A 22,975-nucleotide genomic window follows, 5' to 3' on the forward strand; every position below is an offset into this window, starting at 1 on the left:
AAATAAATAAAAAAATTAAAAAAAAATTAATAAGATATGAATCATATGGGCAATAGAAATGAAAATGTGCCTATTTGAATTAAATTTTCTACTATAATCAAATTGCTTGTCACGACTGGGATGATTTTATAGTAATGAATACCATTATACAAATTCTTTATTAGTTGATTTTAATTCATTTTTTAATGTCAAAATTAATTATAACTTCAGGAAAAAAAAAAAAAAAAAAAAATTCTCTCGCCTCTTCTTCTCTCCCTCTCTAAAAAAAAGCCTAAAAATCTTTGGCAACCACAAGGGGCTACCATCATCATCTCTTTGATGATGGTAAGCCCCAATTCTTTTTTTATTTCCTTTATTTTTTGTTTTTTAGTCATTAATAATCCTCCTTGCTCTCTCTCTTTATGAGAGTTTAATTTTCTACCCAATTTTTGGGTTTCTTCTCTCCTTGTGTTAGAGTTTGATATTTGTCTTTCTTCTCTTTCCTTACGAAAAATTGAATTTGTTTTTTGGGTTTTATCTGAAAGATTGGATTCATGAGTTGTTAGTCATACAATTTTGCAGTTGACGTCGGAATTGAGGATGAGATACATGGTAAGTAATGAATTTTCTTCCCAAAATTATGTCAAGAAGATGGGCTCCCTCACAGAAGGCTGCATAATTCAGCAAACAATTGGGGACTGTGCTTCGCTGTCAGATCTAGTTTCTCATCATCATAGTTTTGTTAAAGAAGATTTTTACTTGATTAATTTAGATTCCATTTTATTTTTATATATTGCTTATTGTAGATGCAGTAAAACTTTCAATTAATGAAATTTTATCTTTCCCTTCAAAAACAAAAATTAATTATAAACCATCTATCAACTTTGTAAAATTTATAAAATTTTGAAATAATATTTGAATAAATTTTATAATTGTTTTTAATTAATTTACAAAATTCAGTTTATATTTTATCACTAAAATTAAAAAGTTATTCATAAATTAACTATAAATATATACAAAATAAAAATAATTAAAAAAAAACATCTATTATTTATTTTGACATAAAAAAATAATTAAAAAATCAGCCAATAAAAAATTCATATATGATGGTAGTCATTTTAAGGACAACTACTATACGCCCAATGGAGGCACATTTTCTCTCCGTTGTTTTAACACATGTATTAATGTTGTAACTTGAAATGCATGGAATTATTTCTCTTTTAATTTTACATATTCTCTCCATTCTAAAAGTTCAACACACTTATGGGCGCTTGGTTAGGGAAATGGAAATGTCATGGAAAGGAAACAAATACGAGGGGGAAAGGAATCATTTAGCTCTTACCTTTTCATTTGTTTGGTTTAATCATGAAAAGGGTATTTGCTACCCCAAGTTTTTAAAGGTTAACAAAAGAGAGGTAACCATTAACCAAAAATAATGGTAATCATTATCATGTCTTGAAACAAACACGCGATAACAGTGTCATTTAATTGATTCCATTTCCAATCCAAAAAATACACGTTTACAGTAACACAGGATCTGCTGCAAAAACAACTGAGATTAATCAAGAAATGGTATCTACTACACGTTTACAGTAACAATTCTGAGTACATTACAAGAAAGAAACTTCTATACCTCTATTACAATACTTCTGTCAACCTATCTTAAAGATTAGACCATAACAAACCACCTCTCAAACTTTCAGAAGGGATAAATAAATTAATACTTTGTGCAGCTCAATCTAGAGAAACACAATTATCTCAGTGCTTTACAAATGACGATATATACAGTTTACAGGGTAACACTTTAACCCTATAATTACCCATCAATAAAAATATATCTATCTTTTGCATAAATCAAATCCGTGCATAGCACCCTTGCAGAGTCGCAGCTGAATGAGTAATATGTAAATTATTTTGGTTTTGCACGCTGAATCCCTGCAAGCTCAATGCACAAAATGTAGCACAACTGATATAGAGGCACCCTTCCTCAAGTAAACCTTTAGAGGAGAATATGATTGATACAAAAAGATCAAAGAGTCCTGCTGATTTAGTATGAATTATGCAAATGGGTTTCCCCCAACAGAAGCAACAGGTCCATGAGATGGAACATTCCTGCAGGAATAGTCAACAAATTATTGCTATAGGCACCAGAAATAAATAAATAATAACAATAACAATAACAATAACAATAATAATAATAATAAATAAATAAATAAATAAATGAAAAGAAATTCTACACAGCACGGGATTTGATTATATCCTAGTCAAATACATAATATAGCAAAAACCTACAGCCATTGCCTGAATTATTTAGAATAACTGAATAATACACAAAATTCATGTATCTTATTCAGACAGCTTGAGTAAGTCATGTCAATTGTAACTTTATGATAATAGAGCTCAAGAACCTCACAGCAGCTCTCTTCCTCCAGTTAAAAGTTTAAATTACCAAAATGGATCAAAAGCAAATCTGATGACATCTGTTAATCTGTTATAGTACTTCAGACTGGCTATAAATATGATAAAATGCATATTTGAGGACCAAAGGAAGTGAAATCATGTAGTGTCGTTTATCCTGCCAACGGAAAAACGGGAACCTAATTGTTCTTGCCTTGCAAATTGCAACGTAATTCCTAAGTTCTATTGTTGAGGTAGTTTTTCTCCGCTACCGTTGAAGCTTGTAGATTACATACATCATATGTGATCTTGTGAGAGGATGGGGCAGAAATTCCAATGGCAATGAAGCTTTGGATATCTTCTAGAATGGCTCCTTTCCAAGTATCATTGTTAAATAGAGTAACTTTTTTCCTCTCTCTTTGAGTTCATGCCTCCAATAAATTACCAGGCATACCTTCGCCCAATGTCTATACCACAGCTTTGTTATGTTATCCCTATCTTATCAACAAGGTCATTTTCTCCTAGATCCCAAACTTCATAAACCGCAGGAACCAAAAATGAAAAGAAAAAGTACCAAGTAATTAAGCACAGCTGTTTATCCTTATAACCTATAAAATGGATCTACCTCAATAATTCCTTTTATAAAAATATTTCCGCTTTTTATCCTAATAAGATATCTGGTGCTCAAACTAACCCCCTGACCAACAAATTTCTGACCCATAAAAACCCACCCACCCAATCACTCCACTCCTTCACCACCCTTTCACTAGCCCTCTTTATCGCCTTCTTTTATCCTGCGCTGAAAATCTACCTTGCTCCCACCACCAAACCACCTCCATTATCAACTTCGTCTCTCCCCAGAAAACTACTCTTCTCCCACTTTACACACCTTTTTTCAAACTCTTTCAATTGATTATCTTGTTATGTCCCTTATTCTATATCCTCATGATGATTCATGTTAGTTGACCCCAAATCATTTTGGGACTAAGGCTTTGTTGTTGTATAATTATCACTATTTTTTTTTTTTTTTTTTTTGGAAATAAGAAAACTAATAATCCCACCTTTGACATTTCTACCCAAAACAATCCCACTTTTACGAAATCTAAAAACAGTCCCACCTTTGACCCCCATTTGCTCAAAATGATCCTTCTTACCTCCAACTTGTTCAACAGGTAAATTTTTTTTTTTTTTCCCTTTTTTCTTCAATCTCTCCTTCATCTGCTAACTAGACCACCTGAAAAACTCCATAACTACCACTTCCTCCATAACAACAACATTCTATATAACCACCTCCTCACAAACACCACCACACCATGACACTACCACCTGACCCCACCCAGAACCTTAATCCTGTATTCCCGTATGTCTAACAGGACCCACCCATCTAACCCCAAACCCCCCACGTGTGGTCAGGCAGCCTAGAATCCAGCTGACTCCTAACCCGAAATGCAGCCCCTCACCCAACACACGTGGCCCGGCTGCCCAGAATCCAGCTTACCCTAACTCGAGACGCCAGCCCCTACCCAACCCACGTGGTCCGACAGCGGATACTAACTCTGGCAGGGGGTAAAGATTGGGAAAATTAGGGATATTGAGATTTTTTAGGTTATAACAAAGAACATAATTAATTAAAAAAATAGAAGATTGTTACTTTAATTTAATACTATTAGAAAACAGTAGATGGATAAATGAAATTAAATTTCAGGATTCATCTTTAATTGTTCTGTCAATTAAAAATGATTTGTAGATGGTTTCGGACTTAAAATGCATGTATTATCCATATTGCTCAGAGCCTCAGAGTCTTCAATACAGCTCGAAGGGTATGGTTTTACAAAAGTTGTGTACATGTAGGACGATAAGATTTGAAATGGTTAAACAGGACGAGTTTGTGCTTACTTCAGTATATTTGTTTGTTATCATACGATGGATTAAGTTTAAGTATATGTGTTTGAGACGGAGGTAGAGGCAGGGTAAGGAAAGGGAAGAGGCAAGTTGAGGAAGGGGAGTACTCTGGCAATGGGTGCTCCCGCAGGGGATGGTGGTGCTGGTTCAGACAGATCGGGAAGAGGGAAGGGCAACAGGAAAGGGAAAAGGGTAGGGCCTATTTTTTTTTAAAAAAAAAAAATTTTGTTTATTTATTATTTTGTTTTATAATTATTACAAAAAATTAAAATAGGACCAATAAATAGGAGACACGTGGCATTTAACCTTCATCAACAGGTTACCAATTTGATAATCCGGTAAAAGGCTCGTTTTGAGAATATGGGGTTAAAGGTTGGATTGTTTCCAGATTTCGAAAAGGTGGGATAGTTTCAAGATTTCGAAAAGGTGGGATTATTTTAAGCAGAATTGACAAAGGTGGGATTATTAGTTTCCATTTTTCCTTTTTTTTTATTTAACTTTTTTCTTAAAATAATTATCTAAAATTTTTTTTGACACTCTTGACCATATCCCCATATCCTCTAGATTTTTGAAGTAGCGTATCAGATCCTTTGATCACTATTTGGATACGACACCCTCCGAGTTTGTGCAACATAGAAGAAGAGTATGTTCTTAAGATAGGTAACTATATAAATATCTTTAGATAAAAAAATGAACAGGAATAATAAAAATTCAATTAATTCTTCCCTTACTTGAGTGAATATTAGATAATCAAATTAAACCCCTCTAGAAATAAAGCATAGGAAATTGTAGAACCTAAGTATTACAATTGTATTGGAAGTTTGGAACCCTAACAATTTTCTTAGCTTAGTTTAGGTATTTGAAATTTTAAATTACCTGTGTTATATAATTATCACCAACAATCTGTTATACCCCTTGCAAAGTTCAAAAGACAAGGAAATAATACACAGAAGGAAGAGAGTTTGTGAGGGAGAAAGAAACAGAGAGATTCTTCTAGGATGGATAATTCTTGGCACCCATGTGTTACGAAAACTTTGGTGTAAAAAAAAAATTAATAATAAAAAAAATTAAAAAATGAAAAACATTGGACTAACATGATTGCAAGCAATACTTCAGCAGATCAAAGGCTTATAAACAAAGGAAACTGTGTTTGTTCTGTTGCCTACAATCATCTAGAATGTCATTCTACCACCCTTTTACGAATTATTCAACAGCATTGCCAACAGCCACAGCCACAGCCAACTCACTACATGGAATAGGAAACAAAATCTCTCTAAAATAGTAGGATGATATGCCATTGAAAATCAGTTCCACATAAGAGGAGGATTTACAGCTGCAACTCTGTCTTCAAATCTACTCCAGACAGAGGGACTAAAAAAAAAAAAAATTAAAAAAAAAAAGCAAGACGCCTGGGGATCGGGATTACATATTAGGAACAAAAACTTAGAAATGGCTTAATATTTGCCATCGAGTGTCTTAAACTATATTGTTCTTTGTTCATTATATACATCTTATCCTTGGTTTTGTTTTTTCTTCATCTCTGTCTAACAAATATATCATTCCTTCTTTAGCAAGATAAGATAAGAATTTTACTAATAGATAAAGGAGCTACACCGAACATACTGCAACCACTCATTTTGCATCAGCTAGTCAATTTCATAGTTTGACTTAAGGCAAACACACTAAGCTCAGAGTCATTAAATATTGCAGCTAATCCCAAGGAAGCAGTTTGTCTTAAAAAATCCTTAGTGTTTAATCCAAAGTTTGATTCCTAATAGACCGAAATCACGAGCCAATTCCAATTTTCAAGTAAATCTCAAAAAAGCCTAACCACTGCCCAATCCCAATAAGCGGGCAGAATTCACTCTTTTTATATCATTAGTAGGCCTTTCAGAAACATTAAATAGAATAACAATATTAATCTACTCATGAGTCCTAACCACCAAAATTGATTTGTAATCCCCCGTATTTTTAAATATTTTATAAATGAAATTTTATTTTATTTATAATATTTAATTGTATTTTTCCGGAATTTTATTTCAAGTTTCAAATTATTTTTGGGTTGATAAACGATTTTATTACAAAGAAATTTTTATAAACCATCATTCTACAATTTATGTCCAAACAAACAAAGCCTAGTCCATTTCATTTATTTAATTGACCCATTATTTTCATGAGGCCCAATATTCCTACTTACCCTACAACTCTCTCTCCTATAAATACCCTATTAATCCCCAAAATTTTCCCCACACAAAAGGTTAGTCTTCATTTCTTTCCCCTTTATTTTCTTTATTTTATTTTCCCTTTATTTTTTTTCTTTTCTTTTTCTTTCTTTCTTTCCTCCTTCACGTGAGAAAGACCTCACTGCCGCCCACCTACTGCTTCTGCCGCCACTTGCCTTGGCCGAATTCCGGTGCTGCCGCCCCCTGCTCGCCCGGCGAACCACCAACCCAGCCACCGTGGCTATCTCTTCTCCTTCCCCCTTTGTTTTATCTACCTTGTATGAATTTTAATGTATTAGTTTTGGGTTTTGATTTTGTGGTATAAAGATTATATTTTTAGTATCAAATTCATGTTTTTGATAGCTTAAACTTATAATTTCAGATTTTATTTCTGTTATAAATTTTCAGATTTTAATTGTGTATATTTTAAGGTTTAAACTGTGAAGTTTGAAGGTTTGATTAAGTTCTTATGAAACTAATTGAATTCCAATTATATATTTCAAGTTTAATTTGTTGTATTTATAAATTCTATTACTTAATCAATTTTTCAGATTTTAGGTTATTGTTTTTGAAGCCTCTAAATGCATTGAATTGGTGAATTTTTGGGTTTAAAGCAAACTAACTTAACATACAATGTAAGTAGTTTCAAAGATTACTATAATTTTGAGGTTTCATGTATAAAATAAATTTTCAGATATTTATAAAACTTTAAACTTGCTGTAATTTCATGTATAATAGTGTATTTTAAGGTATTTTGAAGAAAATTTAAAGAACTATATATAAGCTTTTGATTTTAATTAAAGGGAAAGTTTTAAAGTGTTGTTTGATTTGGATTTTGAAAGTTTTAAAGTAAGTTAATATTGCTAAATTTAATTGATTGGGTATTGATTGAGATGTAATTGTTTGGTTTAGGAGAGAACTTTATTGAAGGTGATTTCTAGTTAGTAAAGTGGCCAACCAATTTGTTTACACAAGGTACGTACGAGCTACGAAACCTTGCCTTTAGATGCATGTTTATGGATGTATCGAGAACTTAGTATCATGTATAGAGAAGAGTAGGCTAAATTGTTTGGTTATACATTGTGATTTCCGTATATTGTGTATGAGGCATGTTTGAGATATAAGTATATGACTACGGTTGTGGGTGATGTATACGTTATTGTCTTATCAATTGGATATGTTATGATTAATTAAAGGTTACGGATTCTTGTTTGTCTATAAGTGGAATTAATTTTGATAATGGTTCCATGAGGTTAATTTAATACTCTTTCATGAATTAATTATGATTTGAGTAGAGGGAGTTTATTAAAGTCTTTTAAGACGAGGTTCGGGATTTGAACTGCCCTATGCACTTAAGGTGTTTATACACCGAGGTAGTTAAAGGATTCAATACTAAATATTGTTTGCCACTTATAAATCAAGAATTGAATTGGAAATTTGGATTGCTTGGAATGATGTGATATTTGATTTATTATATTGTTTTGCATATAAGTCATCACCAATTCTAAACTTGTAAATCACGTAAAGTGCAACATGGATGAGCAATAAAACTCTAAATTTATGCACATCGGGGTACACGGGGTATTAGTCGTCTGATCTACGAGTCTCTTATTTCAAATACTTTTCAAAAACTAGGAGTTAGATGAGATCTCATACTAGCTACAGTCACGGAGCCGCGCCCGTGGTCGTTGGATTTTTTATTGTTGTTTCCGGGAAGGAAACATGGGGTTTTTCTTTTATTGATGTTCCAAATGAAGCATGGGAAGAACAACCTTGTCTATTGCTTAATCCAATGATTATAATGAAATTAATAAATTGTCATTAAATAGAGGAGTCTTAGTACGCAGTGTTTGAGTCGTTAATTAAATTGTATGTCATGATTGATTAGTAGTAGCATGTTAGGGATTTCTTATTATATTTCGCAGCTTGTATATATTCAGCTTTGCTGATTGCGTACCTTTGTGTACTTTTCTTTGGTCATGGCCTTCGCCTTTCAATAACCCTATTATGATCCAATTTTTACACTTGTAATATTAGGGAGCAAAATAGCAGATTAATCACATGTATTTGCATAAAGTGGGACTTGCATCAAGGGTGGGTAATTGAGTGGAGAGTTGATTCTACTTATGATTTATTTCTCGCAAAACATTAAGCTTTCTTAAACTCTGCTTTGATTGAAATGCTACTTTGTTAATTGGGTTTTGATTAAGGGCCTTAATGGTTCCAACTTGTAAGATTTAGTTTGGTTTTTTAATTATTTGTTTGAAACTTTAATTTAGTTGAACTTGTTTTCCGCTGCTAAATTCTATAATAGCCCAACGTTTGAACATGTGACGATAGCACGTCAGTAATTCTTTTGGATATTGTTCAGGGTACTCACAGGTTTAAAGGGAGAATTATTGGGGTGTTACATGATTAGAATGAAACGTATAATGTGTTAACAGGCAGAATATCAGGTCAATACATGCTATGAATTTGAGATGATAAGTTTCTCCTAGGAAAATATCACTGAACCAAACTACTAAATCACACAATACAAGCATGACAACTCTTAAATTAGTGTTTATACTAAGGTGGGAGAGGGGGTAAATCATCACTCATCAACTGAACACTAAGGTCAGCAACACAGAAAAGAGCACCAAATTCTATAAAATACGGAGTATAACATAAACAACGATGTAATATTTGCAATTTAATTCTACAATTATCTGAAAAGACAAGAAGTGTTGGGAGTAATGAAATGTGTAAAGACAGATAATATAGGAGATTCTTACGGCAATTGAGAGCTTGGAGCCTGTGTTACCATGTATGACATCCCACCTGTTAAAAAATTGTGAATCAAATTCCCAAAAATATCAATAAGTCATATATAAAGTAGTAAAAGACAAGACAAAGAGTTACCAGGAGAAACCACAGGATTCCCAGGAAACCATGGCTCATCTACGCCACCCATAAAAGAGGATGGTAGTTGCGTACTGGGAAGTGCAGCTTGCAATGTACTCATGTCCAAGAACTACATACATATAAGACATATAATACCAAATTAACGACATAATCAAATAAGACCTATTAGCTTATCCTATAACACCTAATATTTTGTAAAAATTAATGCACAATCGAATAGGAATTTAATCTTAGAGATCATAAATGATGAATATTACAAGAAAGGAATGAAGATATATTCAAAATAACTAAAAAGAAAATATTGTGTGAAAACGGACGGTGGGTAGAAGTTAGGAAAAAGGTGCAGACATAATATCGAGAAAAAAGGCAAGCTGCTATCAAGCCTATCATAAGAAGAAGAAAACTACTACTGAAAACACTTCCCCAAAAAAATTAAAAAAGAGTAAACTTAAACACTAGCAAGTTTTCCAATTTTCTTCTACATGTACCCAATTTGTCGAGAAAATACAAGTTTATCAATATGATAAACAACATTTGTTCATCAAATGGCAAAATTGTAAATAAATCAACAACTTTTTATTAGATATGGGTCCCATTGTTGTTGATATATTTACGAAAATGCCATGATGACTAGGCATTTATGTTGTTTTATTTACCATTTTGCCTTTTGATAAACAAATTTTGTTTATCAAATTGATTAACTAGGACTTCCTCCTATTTGTCTTAGCAATGCATGAAGAATCAGCAACCAATAGATATCTTTCTTCACCATGAGCCAATTGATGAGAGGAGATGCCACTATATCATTAATGTACAGTTAAGCATTGAAAACTTGTTAGAATAGAAACTTTATTCCAGAATTACACAGGAAAAGTTCACATATGTACACAAGGCTTAAAGTCTATATATAACTAAGGCAAAATTACACTTAGCGACACCAACTCTAGTCCAAGACTCTAAGTGATACCATTGACACAAACCTTTTGGACTAATTAAATTGGCATGAACAAATCTTTGGGCTAATGTTGGTGCCACCGAGTGTAATTTTGTCAATAATTAACTATAAATTAGAAGTAAATATTAAATTCTTTTGAAATTTAATGGAATCTCATTATTTGTTCTTTTTCCAAAAATAGAAGTTTCACGGGAAATGAGTTCAAATATAGTTCCAATAAGTTCTGAAACATTCCAGCAAGTTAAACATTCCAATAAGTTCCAATAAGGCTACTGAAGGTAAGTAGTCTAAAACAAGTTCCAAGAAGATAAGCTCCAATATATACTTCTATGTCACCACTTATTTAGTTGACACACTTCTCTTTCTTTTTAAATAGCATGGACCCATTCATTTTTTTTTTATCATTATTTCTCTCATCTCAAGTATTACCTATCATTCACTAACTAGTATTAAAATAATGCCACACTACATAATATAAAATAATGCCCCGCTACCCCCACAAACTATAATTAAGAAATAATCCACTATCAACTACCACAAAATAAATAAAAATAAATAAATAAATAAATTTGCCTGAAACTTTGTGTCAATCACACTATGTCAGCTAAATAGGGATGGAAGGAGTAAATGTTTTTCAAGTGAAATACATGAAGCCTAAGTCTAGGTAGAATGAAAATATGATGCACCTAAATGATTAATAGCTACTCATAAGTCATAATACTCACTCCGTTTCAAATTAGTTACTATGTTTCGACTTTTGATACTATTCACAATCCCTACTTTGACTAACTTTGTTAAATTCCTCTCAATGCGTATTTTTTAATATCATTTCATAATTTTAACTTGTTGATAATTAAAGGTATTCCTGATTGCATTTATGCACTGAAAAATATGATAAAAGAAACATGACAACTAATTTAAATGGGGGAAACAGTAATTAAAATCAATAGAATGCTACCTACCGTATTGTGTGCTTCCAATTCAGAATCAAATGGCACATCAAATGGATTGCCAACTTTCTGCTCACTATTTGTTACATTATTCTGTGACAATGAGAAAAACTCAAACACTGGTTAAAAAAACAAAAAAATAAAAAAAATTCAAGCAATAACTGTAAGGCTGGGAAGGAAAGGACAACACCTACCATGAAAGGATGAATTGGTTCAACAAATGATGATCCAAAAGCACCATGAGATGGTAAAGTTGGAAATGAGAATCCTTCAGTAGATGAAATTTGCTGAAGCTCATCTACAACAGAATCCTGCAAAAATGAATTTCCAGAAATGCTTTCAAGAAAAGAAATAGTAGTCTTATTATGCAATTTTTATGAAAACCATGCATGATATCAACAAGTAATATAGATATCTAGGCAGACAATTAAGAATAGAGATGATAAACCCCTTTAAAGAGATCACCTGTGGAGTTTTCAAGCCAAAAAACAGATCAGTGCTAGAGGAATTATTGTCGGCTGAAGCATGCAAATTTATGCCTTCCACGTCTGTACATGGATGCTGTTGTTTGTTGGCTTCTTCAAAGGCTTTCCAATTCTGCCGAATAGAGTATCAAATAAATGAAAACCAAATCATTCACTCTTGTTTACCAAGACTGGTAATCCCTCCTTACCCAGCACCCCTCGAAAAAATCTATAGCAAATGAAACAACTTAGGAAAAAGCAGCAGAATAATATTTTTTTGACTAATGCCAAGCACAGTCAATCAGAGAGGGGGGAAGTCGATCAAAGTAGAAGTTGGAGAAGATTTCCAACTTAAGTACATCATATCTCCAGGCCCCCACAGTCAGGCAAAGGAATGACTTTCTTTTCACAAAAATCCAAAAACTTCATATATAAGATAAAATACCTGAGTATTTGGCATGTCAGTTGGAATATGAACATTTGTTAGGCCCTCATTCCATAGATTAGACACCAAGTGGGGAGGTGAATGAATAGTAGAACTTGGGAATTCTAGCCACTCCATGGTGACATTCAAGGGAACAGCAGAACTTAAATTTTTCGCAGAAACACCATCTTCGGATCCAGCTTTAAAACCACCAGTATCTGAGGTATTTGTACAAGGAGAACTGGGCTGAGGTGAATCAAATGTTGCCCACCCCTCATTACTGGGTTCTGTTGGCTCGGACAGCTTATGGTTTAGATTTGAAACAGGAGGATTTTGAGAAAAGAAACTTGAAGATGACGAACTAGTTTGAGGAAATTTTTGAGACAAATCTGGAGAATCCGCAGATGGTTGAAACAAATCTATTGATGTAACAGGTCCAGCACTTGGTGCTTGTAACAGGTCAACACCCAGAATAGGATTGATGGCCGCTGGCCTTGGAAATGCATCCTCAAATAGATTCAGTCCACCAACTGGAAACTGTGAAGGAGTGGAAGAGACTTTATTTTGAGTGGCAGCATATGAGTGATTGGGCTTAAACTTGACATCAGTTAAGCTACCAGAATCAGTTGACTGAAGAGATACAGAGTTCTTTTCAAATGAACCAACACTCCCTAAAGATACAGTTCTCTGCAGAAAAAACATTGCTGTCAATTGTAAACATAAAAACAGTAAAACTGAATGATTTTACTGTAGACACACATGCTTACACACAAAATTAATACTCTGCCAAGAATAATTGCATTATTGCATAATTAAGCATGCCACACAAGGGCCTATTATTAGAAATTTTAGTAAAATCTCATGAGATGTACCAAACGGAAACCTAAGCGATGAATTCATAAATTTATTAAAAATAACATAGTTGCAAAATCAACCATTCTACAACAGGGCATTATTTTAGAAAGTATACTTTTTCAAACAGCCAAATCAGATATCCCCTTCCACCCCCTTTAGCCCTTTGCAACAATTAGCTTATTTTTCAGAGGCATTAATATCCTTTGTAGTTTCTAAATGACATCATAATAGTGTTGATCATACATGAAGGTAAAGGATCTCAGAGCATAGATATAAGCACAGATGCATGTTTGTGAGTAAAGAATAATATTTCACCAAGCCATGAATAGGTCATAACTAAAACATTTCCTTTTGTATGAAACTAAGATATTGATACTCTTGATTTCGAAATCAGACTTTGCCTTAAGAAGATGATCAAACATCCTGAATTTGCAAGCTTTCAAGAATCAATAAACCTACACAAATTTTATACGTTTTTCTTCTTTTTTTTCGAAAAATGATCCATACAAGAATTAAATTATGTAAATGCATGAGACTGAAACCATTAGCCTCTGCAGCCTGAAGGCCAATAGCATCTACACTTGTTCCTAAAATGCAGGATTGATTTTCTCCACAAAATTAGGCTAACTACATTCAACAAAACTTCTGAAATGCCATCTTTTAGAGTCAACCAACCAGGAGAAAATTTTATTTTGTTTTCCCAAATTTTTATTTTCATTTTTAAAATTACTTCCATTACCAAGATCAGGACTAGGGACTTGGGGAGCCTGGATGAACTTCATCCTCTTTCATAGATATTAATTCACGTACCAAGGTATACCACCAAAACTCTTTATCTTTTGAGAAGTAAATCAAACAGGATTAACTAAGAAGAGTAAGAACCACATTTTTCTTTTCAAGAATCACAATTTTTTTAGGACCTCTGCTTATAGAAAGCATGAATCACCCACAAAAAGGTATATTCAAATAACTCTTAGGTCGCAAATTTCTCAACAATCAATGTATCATCAATTTTAATGTAGCCCGTGCATTATTTATCTATTAAGGAGCACAAAGGAAAATTCATATTTCCATTTTGCACCCTTGACAATGCTACAGACAACTCTGTATCCCCTAACGAAATTAAATAAAAAGCAGTTAAAAATTGATACTTAGTCGTCAGCAACTTTTGCATCTGAAACTCTGTACACGTATTATCAAGAGGAAACTTCAACGTCTAAGATAAATAATTCCCATACAACTCCACCTGATTCCGTACCTTATCGCACTAATGTCCAGACTCACCAAACAAGTGGCAGACTAAATATATTAGATAGTTCAGCAATCAATTGCACTACTTACCTAGGATTTGTCCAGGCATTTCCACATGGCCCTAGTCACCTTACCCAACTCAGCTTATGAAAGATTTTAAATGCCATGCTTACTTCCCCCATCATTCAGCTCCTGTATATGACCCCAACTCTTACAGGCTATGTAAGCTTCTTATAGATAGTTGCCCAGAAATCAACACTGCCCTACCTTTTCCAGCATTGAAGGTATTTCTTTTCAGGTTTCTCAATCTGTTAATTTATTTATCTGAACATGAAGATGTATCAGCAGCTTGTGGTGGAGGGAGGGGGGTTGAATGTGAGAAGTAATGAATTTTTGAGATTGATTTGTAAGCTGACAATGTAGCGTGGGTATGCCATAGGAACATATTCTGCGATACTTCACTGGTTGGTAAGAATTCCAAACTATAAGCTTAGGATGGAAAGCAAGTTAATTACCAATATCACAAAACTTAGACATCCACACCTGTATCTAATACTCGTATACATACCCCCAAGGCCTCAAGCATAAGTACCTTATATCCTCATTTCCATTAATGTCATTTGGTTTCATATCAAAACATCATATATCATAATTAAGAATCTGAGAGAGACATTGAAAGGCTAATTATCTAATTTTAAATATCTTCTTCAATTGCTCACTCAAGCGAAAATCCAGATTGTAAAGGGCGCAAGGTGCACCAAGGCGCAAAAAGACCTTGAAGCCTAGGCGCAAGGCGAAGGCGCTCGCCTTTTGCAGGTGAGGCGCACTTTATTCATATAGAAAAGAAATAATAATTTCTATTAAATAAGTGTAAAAATGAAATTATGAGAAAAGGTGAAAGGGCCATGTGATCAATAACAAGGGTTCTTCAAATCGAATGATAGGATATGGGATTTCTCTCTTCGCTAGAATTGAAGAAAACCTGCTCATAAGTCATAACAAAGTCTCATGGTATACTTTAGGAAAAACAAACTTACACAATAGCAATTGATGCTTTAAAACATAAAGCGTAAAATAAGGCGCAAAGGTGCAAGAAGCATCCTAGAAAAAAGCGCAAAGGTGCGAGCCTTTTGTAGATCTTTGAGCCTCAAAGAGGTAAGGCGACAACTCTTGAGCCTCACTGTACCTCGCTTTTTAAAACTAAGCATCAATCACTTCACAATGTGTACCATGCAACCTATAGGCTTCACCAGCCAACAAGCAGCATGCCTACTTGATTTAATGATCGGGATGTATGATATGCTTGGTGGCAGAGATGGAAATTTTTTTATATAGGAGAGAATGCAAGGAAGTAGACAAGAGGTAAACAAAAGCGAAAGTAAAATACTCCCTATGTCATACACTCTCTTAAGTTTGAAATATAAGCAAAACATGACAGTTAATTTTTTCCATAATGAACCAAAAAAAACATATAATAAACATATTTCACTGAAGTAACCTTTTCCAAACAGAATTTCTATTGCCTAACTAGAAAAAATTGATTAAAAACTAGCATAAATCATACCACGTCATATAATAATTGAGCGATTTCTCAGGACCAAAATTAGCTTCCCATCAGACCATCACAAGGTTTTGTTTGAAAAATATTTTTTCATTCCTAAATTAGATAAAGAAAATGAACCTTAACTATCATAGAAAGCCTATAACTCTCCAATGGAGGAGTGGGCAAGCTCATACTCCTGTAAGGCAAGTGAAGCCTAAGAGGGCTGCCTCCACATGCACAATCCAGCATTATGGTATACTGCTCACCAAGAACTAATTAAGGAGGGACAACCCTGTTATAGCACTAATTCATATCCATGAAACCTTCAAAAATCAACAGTGTCCCTCCCAACCCATCTTTTCAGGATACATGAAAGCACCCCCCATCACATTACTGGATTATGTCAACTGCACATAGCTAAAATGGCAGTCCCTTGACGCCTAGTGGACTGTGGGCATCACATCCCATGAAAAATTCAGAAGTGTAAGCCTTATAAAGAGTCGAAGCTTTGTTTTGGCAAGCATGTCTGCCACTCACAAATAACACCATGCTTGCCTACATTAGATGTCCTTCACAATGATAGGGACCCCAATAGGATCAGCTTGAGTCAATATGTGGTAACATATCGTGTGTTATTTTCAACAGAATAATCAACTATAGTGCCAACAAAGTGAGACATCCATACAGCAAGGGTTTGCTAATAAATAAGTGGTAATGTAACTACCACTTAGCTTCTTGTTCCTATAGCTAGTCACACACTTAAATGACACAATGGATTCAACATAACATCCCCCAAACACGTATTCCAGTCCCTCCCATCTACAAGAGGCAGCATGAAAAGGTAATCTCAAACTGTATGCTCTTAGAAGTATTAACCAGTAGAGTAAGATATACAACCTGTGGGCGTGGTAAGGGAGCTTTGTCAGTATCTCTCTTTGCATAGAATTCTGAATGTGTGCTTGAAGTCTGGCGATGAAGACCATCAATTATTTCCCTTGATGAATCAGAGGCAGGGCTTGAAAATCCATCATCTTTCTGAAAATTTGGTGAATGAGGATTAGACCTATTACATGGATCGCCACCACTTGAATAAGAGTAGTCTGAAACTCGTGAGCTGGATCCATCATTTGCAAATTTGTCCTCATAATGATGCTCACTTAATCGACCAGGACTATATATAAAACTCGCAGGCTTCCTCTCATAAAGGTTATGATCCGAGCCAGGCTTTCTTGAAAGTGAACCTATGTTCTTTCTGTTCAGCCGATCCTCATACTGAAAATCATAAGGTGGACTTTGAGAGAAAGAGTGATACGAACTGGCTCGCCTGGTTTCATCTCCAGCGTTTCTTTGGATCTGACAAACCAAAGAGATTAGTGATACTTAGCATAGGTTCACACATTCCTAATTAACATCAGAAACATGAAGACAGCAAGCAAGAATTGAATATCCCAACAAACTACTGCTAATGCAACATAATTACAGAAAACATTACAGAAAAACTCACCTGTGTATCCCCAGGAGACTTCTCAGAATTGTTTCCTCCGGCATATTTACGATTTATATAGACAGACTTGATAAACTCTCGGACCTTGTCAACATCACTGAAGGAAAAACAACAAAAACTCTATAATTCTTCAATAAGATCTGTAACATTTTTTTTTTTTGAAAGGGTATGATATGTAATATTATAAAGTAACAAATTACTCTTTACCTATTGTTTGGCTGTCTCTGTCTATGCAGATCCCAATCCTTCAAATATATTTCCCTTGCTCGCTAAAAACAGTAACACCTTTTGTAAGAGCATGCACACAGGTAAATGTAATATATATGGAGAGAGAGAGAGAGAGAGAGAGAGAGAGAGAGAGAGAGAGAGAGAGAGAGGGGGGGAGCGAAGGTAATTATCGAGACCAATGCCAATATCTACCTGATTACCACCATTTTGAAGAGCCTCAACTTCTTGTGACGTGAATTTGGACATTGACACGGACTTCACACGATGTGTAAACTCACGACTGCAATAAAAAAAATAAAAAATAAAAAAAATAAAAAATAAAAATAAAAATAAACTTTGTGAACGGACAAGCATAGTGGAAGCAAATATGCAACATAACAAACATGACATGGTCAATGTTACTTCAATGTCACCAAACAGGCTATATTATTCGGATACATATATAAAAATGCTCCAGCCTACACAAGGCACTTCACAGGGAGCATAGGCAGTATTTTATATGAATCTTACTACCAGAGGTTTGTATGAATAATAAAAGAAAATTGAGCAGTGTCAAGACAGAGTGCAACGTTTCTTGGCTTCATATACTCCATGAGTAAATATAATTTAGTTATTCAGATCCTTAGTTTAGTATAGGAAACAGAAATGACCTTGCCACTAAATGCTACACTGGGAGCTATGCAAAACCAGTATCACTGCTGATATAATTTTGCATTGGTGCCAATCACCTATTTAACCAACATGCATTCATTTTTGTGGATTATTTTTTAGAGTTGCAGCCACCTCAATGATAATATATTTATTGTTGTTACAGAAAATGTACAAGTCCACAATGGTCAAGCTCAATCATTCTAAAAGCATAACAAGAATCTTACTGTATCCCGCTACAAATCATGCAAACAAATGTCCAAAAATTGGTGCAAACATATTGAGGACCCTGCAACAAAAAATTTGAAGCATGTTAAACAAATATGAATCAGGGAAAGTAGACATAATTGAAGACTAAAAGAAAGATTTAATTTCTGAGAAAACAGGACAAGCACTAGATATGATCATCAACTCTTCTCTAATATCAGAAAATCTACTTACACACACAACATAAATACTCACAAAAGTCACAATCCAACCCTTGTGTGATCTAGAGAGAAAAGTCCAAAAGGAAACAGAAGTACATAAGCCATGCGAATACACAACATAGACCCAACAGTCCATAAAACAGCAATCAGAGGATAAGGACAGTAATAATGATGGCATATAGGACTGAGCAAAACATATGAACAACAAATCAACAATCAAGAGAAAAGGGAAAAGATCAGATATTACAGATGAAAAATGGTCAGGAAGTACACAGCACAGCTCAGCCCCGCCCAGAAAAAGGAGATTTCAGACATCATTTCAGAAAATCCTTAACAGTTAAACTTCTGAGAACAAAGACTAGTGCAAGAGAAAGAATTATGATAGTAACAAACTCAGTAGCCACCATATTAAAAATAGAGCAATTAACATAATTATTTTTTTAAAAATATGATAAAATAAGGTGTAAAAAATAATACTCCCTTGTCCCATAATATAATTCTTGTTTTTGTTTTTTCACGGTAATTAAGAAATAGGAGGAAAAACTGGATGAAGTACATTAATAAAAGTGAATAGTACAATTATAAACAAAAGTTAGAGAGAGAAAGTGGAAAAAGGTACAAGACATGTGCAAAATTCAAGGGTAATTTAGGAAGTACAATGAATAAAGTTAAAAAAAGTAAGAGTGTAATGGTCTTTACATACTATCCAAAAATAGAAACAGGAACAACATTTTGGATCTCCAAAATAGGAAAACAGGAAGTATATTATGGGACGGAGGGAGTAAGTGCATATATTAAATACATCAAATTATTAATTACAAAATAGCAAGAATATAGAAAGTAAAAATAGAAAATAGGAAGAGTCACACAGAATGAATAATCAAAGCACAAGCGTGACAACCAAAAGGTTACGGACCCTATATTCCTATAACTTAATCAAAAGAAAATATAGAATGTGATTATGTGAACCCCTCTTTAAATCCTATTGCATCTCTAAATGCTATTAAAATAAGAAAATGTTTACTCTTGTAAATCTTATCTAGTCCTATAATCTCCATCCACATGTCCTATGCCTTAATCTACAACTCTTGGATTCCGATTGCGGACACTTTTTGCATTGGGTATCTGAGTTCCTTAGCTTATAGGACCCTCGGATGTTTAACTTATTAGACCTACTTTGAGTAGGTCGGGTGCAGGTCGATAGAAGTCAATAACAAGTCAAAAGAGGGTCACCTTTTATCGTTCCAAAGCAGTCGGGCCAATTCGAGGTCACAGGTTAATGGTGGGTTGATAATGAACGAGCAAGAAAAATTTTTGGAGAAGAGAGACAAAAGTACACGTGAATACAAAACTATACATATACAAAATATAAAGATAATGTTATCTACTATCTTTTTCTATTAAATTGGCCCTGTGTTAATCATGTCCATTAAAGGCCTTATGGGCCCTTATCCAATAAAAACCCTTTTAACTTTGACCCAAACCCTATACCCTTTAGGCTACCCGCTACCCCTCACCTATTTTCTAACAAAAAACATGTTAATATGAGTGGACTGCAAAATTTAAAGCATTAGACAAAATACTCCATTTGATTATCATATATTCTCCTAAGAATGAAAGGATCATAATCAAAAGAAATTAACCATATTAGGGAGTGGATGCCCATAGATTGCCATAATATTAGCACCTAATTTAGCTCTGAGAGGATATTAAATTAAAAAACAATGGTTGGCTGAATGCCTTTCATGGCTTCTCAGGTACTAAGGTTCTTCATGCATCTCATATTGGCTACTTCGATGACATTTCTCTTTGCCAATGGTTCACCAATTACGATAGCTAAAATTTAGATATTTCCATATTTTACTCTAATGAAGTCCAATTGCTAATTGCCTATCATAAATTCTAAAACCATCAACATTTAGGGTCATGTTTAATTAACTTTCCACCTTCAGTTTTTTAATCATTCAAATATACCACAAGATCTTCACAAGGACATCTGATATGAAATTTGGGCTGAATTTGCAATAGTCTGCAATTATAGCTGTGTAAGCTATGCTGACTTGTGAATTTTTTTCATGATATATTTTCCTCTTCTCATCATACCATAAGGTGTCTGTTGCTCTACTCTTATTCAAACATACCAAAGAATCCTATATTGCTGTCTTAATCTTGAATTTTTGTTGGATTTCCAATCTTGAAGTGTTATTCCAGATGTGTTAATTATGCTTGAGAATAGCTAGCTCCTTTAAAGCTTTATTCTCCCCGACTAATTCTCCCTTGTTTAAGGGCTCATAAGTTCAAATTAGATAATTTCAGGGCTAATAAGTTCAGATAAGATAAGTTCATGGCCAATGAAGGTTACCCAAGTTCAATTCACAAGAATCACAACTACAAATCTACAATAATATGTTCAAAAAAGATAAGTTCAGCCCTTGAAGTCTTTCTCTCTTTAGAAGTTCATCATCATATAGTTTCCACTACAATTCTTTAACTTTGCTGAGAACACCCAAGTTCTAATTCCACTTAGCCTTAAATCATTTTTTAGTCATCAATACAAAAATTCTTATACTAGCCAAGTAGTTAATGACCCATTTAAAGAAAGGCCTCAAAAATTTTATGTTGGACATAGGTTTGACCATTTGAGCATATCTGCTGACTTCGTATAATCAAATAATCCAATTGTCTTCAATGATTGCTTGTTTTAGCATATCTAATTTGCCAACTATGACCTTGTGTTTTCCTAAAGGTCAATACTCAAGGAAATTTTTCCATTATCAAGAATTATTGCTTGGACAAACATATGCTCAAATGGAGACAAGAAGTATCCTATTTCAGATTTTCCTTTTCTCATCGCCAACTAAGCCCTAAATAACTTGTAACTAATGAGACTTTCTTGGTCTAATACAGCAAGTAATATTCACAAAAAATTCTACCCATTTTTTGTTACTTATCACGCAATTTCTTCAACCAAAAGGCATTCCTTACAAGACAAATAGTGCTTTCTTTTACCACTTTCATTTTCGTTAGGTGAGTAAGGTACTTGATAGCTACAAACAGTTCAGACATTAACTTCGATTCAAAATGAAATACAACCATTTTCCTGGACCCAAAATCCCATCATAAACAACATTTACAAAAGTCATAAATTTATACTTCAAACTATATCAAAGGCTCTTACTCATCAACATTAGTAAAACTACCATATAATTTCAGCATCATTATTACCCAAAAAAACCATAATTTTTGCAACTACATAGCCAAAAAAAAAAAAAAAATGGAATCGACCAACTACATCAAATACAACAAACACAACTAATTTTAGTTCAAACAAATCATAGAATAAAATTAATTTAAAATATTAGAAGCGTATAATATAAAGTTTATAAAAGGGAAAATGACAATCAAGAAGAAATAATTACCAAACTATTGCAATTGATGCAACGTCTATTAGGTGGAAGCTTCATGAGACCTCTAATGATCTTCTCATTCCTTTCCTCTTCCCTTTTGCTGGACATATTTTCAGCAATCTTAAGATAAATCAAATTTAAAATTCCCAAACAAAAATCGGTATAAACCCTAAATTGAACCTAAATTAGCAAAAATTACAAATAATTTTTGGATAAGTATGTAGAGAAATTGTTTAGGAAATTCACCGAATTTGATAATCAAATTGAAAGAAAAATCGAAAATTAGGGGTTTATGATTCTGTCACTCGAATGAGTCCAAACAAAAACGTTGTGTGGTCTTTGCTTGTAAAAGTTTCAATGATTTGAAATTTTTTTTAATTATTGTTAATGTTTATATTTATTGATTATAAATATTATAAGTTTTAAATTTTTTTATTAATTTTAATAAGACGAAGAACAGCGCGTTTCTGGTGCGGCTGGCCGCACGGTGTGGCAAGGTGTCATATCAGTAACCCTTTTAGTAACCCCTCAAGTAACCCCACTTAAGTAACACCTGACTGACTTAGTAACCCCTAGTAACCCCTGACTGACCTAGTAACCCCTAACCTAGTGACCCCTAGTAACCCTTGACCAAGTAACCCCTGACTGACATGGTAACCCCTAGTAATCCCTGACCGACCTAGTAACCCCTAACCGACCTAGTAACCCCTAGTAACCCTAAGTAACCCCTAGTAACCCGTAACCCCAAGTAACCCCTAACCGACCAAGTATCCCTTAGTAATCCCCGACCTAGTAACCCCTGACCAACCTAGTAACCCCGACCTAGTAACCCCTGACCAACCTAGTAACCCCTAGTAGCCCTCGACCTAGTAACCATTAAGCCACACCCAAACCCACCGTAACCACCACCAACA

The 22,975-nt window shown here is 34.0% G+C and overlaps 1 protein-coding gene across 1 annotated transcript; it reads right to left on the bottom strand.

Moving 5' to 3' along the window:
- Positions 1–1,517: 1,517 nt before the first annotated feature.
- LOC145584779 (putative ADP-ribosylation factor GTPase-activating protein AGD14) lies at positions 1,518–22,409 on the bottom strand. Its single transcript, XM_081641576.1, has 13 exons — positions 22,074–22,409; positions 18,454–18,515; positions 17,771–17,858; positions 17,558–17,619; positions 17,351–17,447; positions 16,744–17,199; positions 12,219–12,884; positions 11,775–11,906; positions 11,504–11,620; positions 11,322–11,402; positions 9,402–9,513; positions 9,275–9,320; positions 1,518–2,091 (listed from the first exon to the last, which is right to left on the bottom strand). The coding sequence occupies exons 1-13, from the start codon at positions 22,167–22,169 to the stop codon at positions 2,037–2,039; spliced, it is 2,070 nt and encodes a 689-aa protein (XP_081497702.1). The 5' UTR covers positions 22,170–22,409; the 3' UTR covers positions 1,518–2,036.
- Positions 22,410–22,975: the final 566 nt, after the last annotated feature.

Source organism: Chenopodium album, chromosome 2 (assembly GCF_948465745.1).
Source record: "Chenopodium album chromosome 2, dcCheAlbu1.1, whole genome shotgun sequence".
Classification (NCBI taxonomy): Eukaryota; Viridiplantae; Streptophyta; class Magnoliopsida; order Caryophyllales; family Amaranthaceae; genus Chenopodium; species Chenopodium album.